At 48.1% G+C, this 8,025-nt stretch overlaps 1 protein-coding gene across 1 annotated transcript in view; it reads right to left on the reverse strand.

Annotated features, from left to right (window-relative positions):
- Positions 1-6,258, reverse strand: part of LOC119176873 (uncharacterized) — a 33,333-nt gene extending 27,075 nt beyond the window's left edge. The window contains exon 1 of the mRNA XM_037428216.2: positions 5,986-6,258. Coding sequence (XP_037284113.1) covers positions 5,986-6,227 — 242 coding nt within the window. The 5' untranslated portion in view covers positions 6,228-6,258. The remainder of the gene's footprint in view (positions 1-5,985) is intronic.
- Positions 6,259-8,025: the final 1,767 nt, after the last annotated feature.

The raw sequence follows: 8,025 nt of genomic DNA on the forward strand, positions 1-8,025 counted from the left end.
TCGAGAGCAGTACGTTGCGTAACGTCTATCACCAGAACCTTCTTGCGGCCATTGATTCTCACGTCTGTTGTTTGTCCCGGAACGAGCGCCTCAAGTGACATAGACGTGACCTGGCGATTAAGTCGGTTCATGCTGTCAGCGGCATTCAGCGGGACAAACAAAATAGTGTGAACCGGTGGCTCTTGAATATTCGTGGTGGCCTTACTTTGAGAAGGAGATGTCGTAAGCAGCCTCCTCTTCGCCTTGTGTCTTGACACGGGCACAAAGTCACTTTCATCGGAGCTCTCATCACTGGCCGTAGAGTACATGAGCGTTTCCTCACTGTCGACGCCACTTGGGTGGCCAGAGCGCTTTCTTAGAATGGCCACAGACGACGCGGAACGTATGGGTGGAAGTCCTGGTAATTCTACGTCCATTTCCGCAGGCAGAAGAGCGGCGTATTCCACTAGCACCAAAGAAAACGAGAAAAAATAACAGAGACTGAAACCAGCGTTCCACTCAGGAAAAACTTCGTCTTCTTTCCAGATCAATGCCGACCTTTTCAAAAGGGAAACCGGGAGGCTTCACAGGTTGTAGGTGACGAACTGGACCCGAGGAGGGCCGCTTGTGGCTCTGGCACTGCGTACAGCTGGCCACGTAGTTCTGAATTGTTTTTCTCATTTTCGGCCAATAGAACCGCTCTTTCGTGCGACTAAGTGTTCGTGTGGTGCCTAGATGGCCAGCGGTGGGGTCATTATGCGTGAGACGCAGAACAGACGTTTGGAGGGACGCAGGAACAACCAACAGGAAGCTGGCGCCCATCGTGGACAAGTTTCTCAGGTAAAAAAGACCATTGCGGACGCAGCATCGGCCTTCGCTTAATGAATTTCTCGCTCTAGGGAAGAGAGCTTTCAAGCTTGGGTCATTACGCTGCTTAGCGGCGAAAGTCACGGTATCAGGAAAGCCAGACGACAGAGAAGCGATAAGGTGGTCAAAGTTATCTCCTTCACAATCTGTCGATGGTAGCGGCATTCTGGAGAGGCAATCCGCATCAGCGTGTACACGGCCAGTCTTGTATGAAATGGTGAAGACATGTTCTTGCAAACGAATGGCCCATCGTGCGAGGTGGCCGGATGGGTCACGAAGGTTGACCAGCCAAAACGGGGAATGGTGATCTGTGACGATAGTGAATGGGCGACCATAGATGTATGAGCGAAACCGTTGCACGGCAAAGACTACCGCTAGGCATTCCTGTTCGGTCACTGCGTAGTTGCGTTCAGGCTTGCTTAAAAACGACTTGCGTACGCCACATGTTCCTACTTGCCAGAATGCTGAATGAGAACGGCACCGATACCGATGCCACTTGCGTCTGTGTGAATTTCCGTGGGCGATGAAGGATTGAAGTGCCGAAGTATTGGCTGCGAAGTTAACAAACACTTCAGCTTGTGAAAAACGGCATCACACTCGGAGGTCTACTGAAACGGGCTGTTCTTGCGTATAAGGCTCGTCAGGGGGTGAACGACATCCGCAAACTTGGGTATGAACCAGCGGAAATACGAGCAGAGCCCGATGAAGCTACGCAGTTGTTTCACGGATTTAGGACGTTTGAACGATTCAACAGCCACTGTCTTTTGTGGGTGAGGTCTAATGCCATCTTTGTCAACGAGATGTTCTAACACCAATATTTGTCGCTCGCCAAAGTGGCACTTTTTTGAATTCAATACAAGGCCAGCTTTTTCACTGCAGCTGAGCACGAGGTCTAGGTGAGTGTTGTGCTCCTCAAACGTACGTCCAAAAATTACGACATCATCAAGGTAACACATGCATATATGCCATTTTAAACCACGCAATATAGAGTCCATAAATCTTTCGAATGTCGCAGGAGCATTACATAATTCGAATGGCATAACGTCGAACTCGCAAAGTCCGTTGGTCGTAACAAATGCCGTCTTTTCTTTGTCAGCTGCGTGCACCGGAATTTGCCAGTAACCTGATCTCAGGTCGACAGATGAAAAGTAGGACGCGGAATGCAGGCAGTCTAAAGCGTCATCGATGCGCGGCAGTTGATAGACGTCTTTCTTGGTAACAGAATTCAGTCGACGGTAGTCAACGCAAAATCTCCACGTACCATCCTTCTTCCTCACTAGAATGACGGGAGCAGCCCACGGACATGCCGACTCCTGTATTATTCCCTTTTCCAGCATCTCTTGGACTTGCTCGTTGATGATCTTGCGCTCCAATGGTGCCACTCGGTAAGGTTTCTGCCTAATGGGATGCGCCGATTCGGTGTGAATCTGATGACGTATCCGGGACGCTGGGATTAAGGGCCTTTGGCTGTATTTAGAAAAAACGAACACTTTCGATTGCTTAGACAGAATGTCGAGCAGTGTATGACGTTCGTTTTGGTCAAGTGACTTGCTGACCATTTGTAGCCATTGAGAATCTTCTGAACCTTCTGAGCCTAGATGTTCATTTTGGTTTGTAGCATCAACAAGCGCAACCAGCGTCGTACATGACTCGGGTCTAAATACTGCAAGTTTCAAGCCGCCTGGCCGAATTGCAGGCTCCATGGAACTGTTCATTGTCCACACACTTGCCCATCCATCAACGACTGACACTATACAATGAGGAATGAGGATGTTCTTTTTCAGGCATGCCAAGGGAATCGGTTCGAGCGTGGCGTCAAACGTGCCACAGTTGTTGCTAGAACATGTCACGGGAACACACACAGCAGAAAATGCAGGAACTACTGTGTCCACGGAGACGAAAAAGATGCATTCCTCCGGACAGGAATTTTTCAAGAGCGCCGTTGGGAAATTACCGTGTACAGAAAGATGCCCACTTCTGCAGCCTACAGTTGCCCCACACTCACACAAGAAGTCAATACCCAAGATAACGTCATGTGTACACCGCGGAATAACCGCGAACTCTGTGCAAAACACCTTGCCACACGGTGAGACGTCCACAGTACAATATCCCGCCGAACACAACACGTCATCACTTACACCACGATATGTCACCCCAAGGTTCAGGCAAAACATTACTTTTTGTCCTAACAGGTTGTTAAAATTTACACTCATCACCGAGACTGTCACGCCTGTATCCACAAGTGCCATAGTAGCCACTCCATCGACAACTACGTGAACTTTGTTCTTCAACATAAACGCTGACGGGGGTATATCTGTAGACAGCACCTGTGATCTCGCGGCCTCACCCCCACTGGCCGCACCGACTAGTTTTCCGACGGCGGTGTACGTGCGCGTCGCCGTGGCGAGGCGATCGTGGAGCACGGGGTGCTGGTGGTGGCGTCAAACTTCGATCAGAGGCCGGCGATGGGTAGCGTGACCCGGTAGGTGCACGTGGTTTCCATGACGTGGAGAGCGGATGGTCGAAAGGTTGGTGAGACATGTGCCAAGACTGTCGCTGATATGGACGGTGGTCACGAAAACGTGCGATGTGACCCGGGACGCCACAGTTGTAGCATACCGGTATCGGTCGAGGGGCACGTGGCTGCTCAGAGTAACGACTCCTCTCGGAAGGCACGGGATAGTGGTGCCGCCCTTCGGGGGCACTGTAGGCAGGCGATGTTGGGTAAACAGGTGGATGAAAACTTCGTTCGTAGTTGGGAGGTGGTTGACGGGGGAATCCAGCCTTCCATGTGCCTTGATATTTATAAGCGTCTGCTGCGTTCATCAATGGTTGCCATGATGGATGAGAAACAGGAATCCGCACACGTTCTGGTTCGCTTACGTACACATCCTGAAAATTGCTGGGGCGATGATAGGTCTGCTGACATCGAAGCAGCTCTTCTCTGACAATCTGCCGTATGGTCAAAGCAAGGTCGTTAGGCAGCACTGTTTCAACACTAGCCACAGTGGGGACGTTGGACAGGCGGCCGAATTTCGGAGAAATTCGTCGCATCTTGAGGGATCCAAAGGTACGACTGCACTTCATCACGTCGGACACGGAGCTCAAGCAGTCTTTCCCAATTAAGAAATTGTACACGTCTTTGGCTATACCCTTGAGAACGTGTCCAACCTTGTCTTCTTCAGACATCCTACCATTCACGATCTTGCACAGCTTCAATATTTCTTCAAAGTATGTCGTACATGTTTCTCCTGGAAGCTGTGCCCTCTGAGACAATGTCTGCTCCGCGCGTTTCTTCTTTGCGTCCGAATCACCAAAGCACTTCTGCACTTCTTCAACAAAACGTTCCCAAGTCGTGAACATGTCCTCGTGGTTCTCGTACCACATGAGGGCGGTGTCAGTTAACGAGAATACGACATGATTGAGTTGTTAGTTCGAGTCCCAGCCATTGCTTCTGCTCACCCGCTTGTAGTTCTTGAGCCACACGTCGACGTCTTCTCCTGAGGTCCCGCCGAAATTTCGTGGCACTCTGTAGTACAGCACAGAACCCATCGAAGTTGGCCTCGAAGCGTTGGATGGCTGCTCGTGGGCCATTACGATCGGCGAAGGTGGAAGTCCAGCGAGGCGGCGGCTGCGACGAAGTCCTGGTAGTGAAGTTCCCGTCTTTGGGTTCGTCCTACCCAGCACCTTCCACCAAATCGTTACACAAGGTAAGGTAACTTAATGGGGGTTTTTAATGGGCCCCGAGTCCGCGATCACAGCATAATGATGATGATCTCCACCGCCATGGCTCGTACCCACTTAGAGGGGATCGCAGTGGAGACAACGTCGTCTTCATTCTCTACCCACGCTTCCCTTGTTTTTTTCTGGTAGTGATACTTCTTATCAATATATATATATATATATATATATATATATATATATATATATATATATATATATATATATATATATATATATATATATGAAGAGAGGGAGAGAGATTGTGTGTGTGTATGTGTGCGTGCATGCTAGCGTGCACATGCGTTTTAAAACAACACAGTTGCTACCAAAAATTATACTTAGCACCAAAGGCAACGACAAACGATGACATTTCCTTTTAGGCAGGTATATTAGTGCGGGGGCAAATACTGCTACGTAACCAACAGTTCCGTCCAACGATTTTCTCCAGTTGAAGCTGCGTTCAATTTATCAGGAATCCGTTCGAGGCAAAATGCGAAACGCATTGAGGATTCGACACAACACGACAAAACGAAACTAAAGAAAGAGTTGACACAGGTGACGACTAATCACCATTCATGTAGGTTACTGAAACCCAGCAGATAATGAAGACAGGGAAGGCATAGCTAGGAGGCACTGATTGTATTCTTCTAGGTGCATTGTGGTAATTGTGATATGGACAAAATGACAACTGGTCAATGGCAGAGATCGCACCTGTGACCTTTTCACGGTGGCAGGTTTGTTTCCTGCCGGCGTCAAGTTTCCTTTTAGACCACTTCCCTTTCTTCACGTGCGTGCTTATTTCTTCCTTTCTTCATTCATTCATATAGTTAGTGATTGTTAATTTTTATCCGTTAATTGCACATGTGAACCCACAGCCCCACAAACAGAAGCTTCAATATAAATGTAAGAGATGCTTTGGGATACATTAGTGGAGCATGTTGAGCGTAATAACAAATCGAGCAATTGATGAAGTTTATGAGTAAAATAATGCTCGGTAACGAGAAAGTTAGAAGGCAAACTTTTTTGCTTGTTTTGTTACATCAAACAAATTGAATACGCATGCTTAGTCTTTAAGTGCGCCAAGAAGGAGAATTCATTGAGTAGATGGGTCAAATATGTAGAAAATAATAACTAACCTCAGAGGTGCATACTATATGCTCATTATTCAATATAAACAGCTATTGCTTCATGTACTGATACAAGTGAATTTTGATGCAATATAATAGCGGTGTCCATGTCCACCTTGCACAAGTGGCATTTGAAGGAGACTTGAGTATTATGTAATAAGGTTTGTAGAATGCGCACACAAGACTAATAAAATGAGCGCACATATCCTGCACTCTTAACTTAAACGCGAAGCCCACTGAGGTTGAGCACAAATGCGTGCCGTCCCGTCAGCCCGTCGAGCCGGCTCACCCAATTCGTCGCTTGTCCATGGCGTTAAATATGATGTCCATGAAGCAGTCCGGGTAGCCGTCGGGAAACATGGTTCTGAATGCGACCTTCATTTCTTCCCGCGTGAAGTATGCCCGTGGAAAGTCCTTGATAAACTCGCGGTGCCATCGCCGCAGGATGCTCGGATTTAGTCCCGTGCACTCCACCAGCTCAACCAGTTCGTCGCCGTGGAGGGGCCGAGAACGGGATTTTGTGAGCCCCATGGCTCGGCGGCGTGCCACCGAAGCACCACGCCAGGCCGCCGCCACAAATTATGGTGATGCTGATGGCGGTGGTGCATAGCACGCAGCACAAAGAAACATATGCTGACAAAAGAAGTAGACGTAGTTTGTCGGTGTTATTTTGCTCCGTGAACGATAAATATAATTCAAATGTACAATTCGCCCGTCCTTATTCTGTATACCCAAGTATAATTGCAAACCCAATGCCAAGCATTGGTGAGAACTCAGCGATGCCTACAGAAGGCATTTTTGCAGTGTGAAGGCGCCGGTAATAATTTTGCGGAATTTGCTCGCATCAGAAACTATTTTTGCTGAACAGGGGTGGCGCCTAGATTTCTTTACTGCGGGAGGGGACACCCACGACAAGCGAAATTGTTCAGGGAGGCAGGGAGGCTGGGAACGTATGCGCTTTGTTTTGACCAAGTGCCCCCCTTTTGGTCGAATTATTCCTTACCGTAGGAGGGCGGGTGCTTGCTGAAAATTTCACGGCATGGTTGCTTTTGGGGAGGGAGGGGGGCAAAGAGGAAGCAGGCGGAAATTTCGAAGAAGCTGTAACCCCGCCCCACGCCGCTCCCCCTATACACTCTACTGGCACCGCCCCTGCTGCTAAACTTGAGAACTAGGGCCAACTGACGACTAAACATTGACGGGTACCACCTTATTGTGATAGAAACGTCATGCCAAATGAAAGAAGAGGCGCCCTCGTAGTACCTTACGTAGCGGATGTAAGTGAAGTAAAATGTCATTTTCCTCATGTGTGGCGAGTTCAATAGAGTGAAACATTTAGCTAGCCAAAGTTGAAGATAAAAGAAAGTGAGGCTGGTCACGCTGGAGATAGTATTCGCGAGGTTACAGGGAAGCGTCTAAATGAGCCTAAATTATTCGGAATAAGTAGGCCTCAGTGGTCTTCATTTACCTATGGCGCCACCAAGAATCACTACGGCAACTCGATGGCAATTAGCAACAACGATAGTACAACGCTACGTTTGCAACAAATTTCGGCCACCAGTCTCAAGCAAAACTATTCTCATTCTGATCTAGCATAATGACGGCTCTGGTCTGGTCTAAACGTAATTTGATATGTGGGGTTTAATGTGTGGTCTAAACATGAAGGGGGAACAAAAGAAAAAACAAGGATGCCAACCTTTTCCGAAGCTGCCACCTCCTACCGTTAATGTCACAACTCCCACTGTGCTCCTGTTTCATTGAGTTTATTTGCTGGGTTCCAGAAAAAAAAACTTTTTTTGATCTCTGCTTCGTAGGAATCGTTATACCACGAAAGTAAAACCTGCCCCTACAAAGGTAAAAATGAATGCTTACTGTACATTGATATAGGAGTATTTGTACCATGTATATTGGCGTTTCGAAGCTATGGCCACCGTCCGCTGACAAAAAACAAAAGGGAGCTGCGTTGCTCACGCTATAGCATTCTAAGTTCGTTAACATTAGCCGTAAGGGGCACGCAGCACGCAGACACCCACACGCGCCCCCCGTGGAAACCAGCCACGACACGCCTACTCATGCAGGGAGAAAGGTATGTGCATATCATTCCATTTTGACAAACCCTGTCTCAATATTGCTTTTTTTAGTGACTACGCTTTGCGTTCTGGCACTGCAGGGCTGCAGTCAGAGTGGAAAACTGGACTTTACAGTGCCTATAGCACATTCTAACGTTTATTCACCCTACGTTGAAGCTTGGAGGTACAGTTACGTACCGACGAGAAACATATCTGATCAATGGTTAAACAAACCATTGCAATAGCCCTAGACGTCGCTTCCG

Source organism: Rhipicephalus microplus, chromosome X (genome assembly GCF_043290135.1).
Source record: "Rhipicephalus microplus isolate Deutch F79 chromosome X, USDA_Rmic, whole genome shotgun sequence".
Lineage (NCBI taxonomy): Eukaryota > Metazoa > Arthropoda > Arachnida > Ixodida > Ixodidae > Rhipicephalus > Rhipicephalus microplus.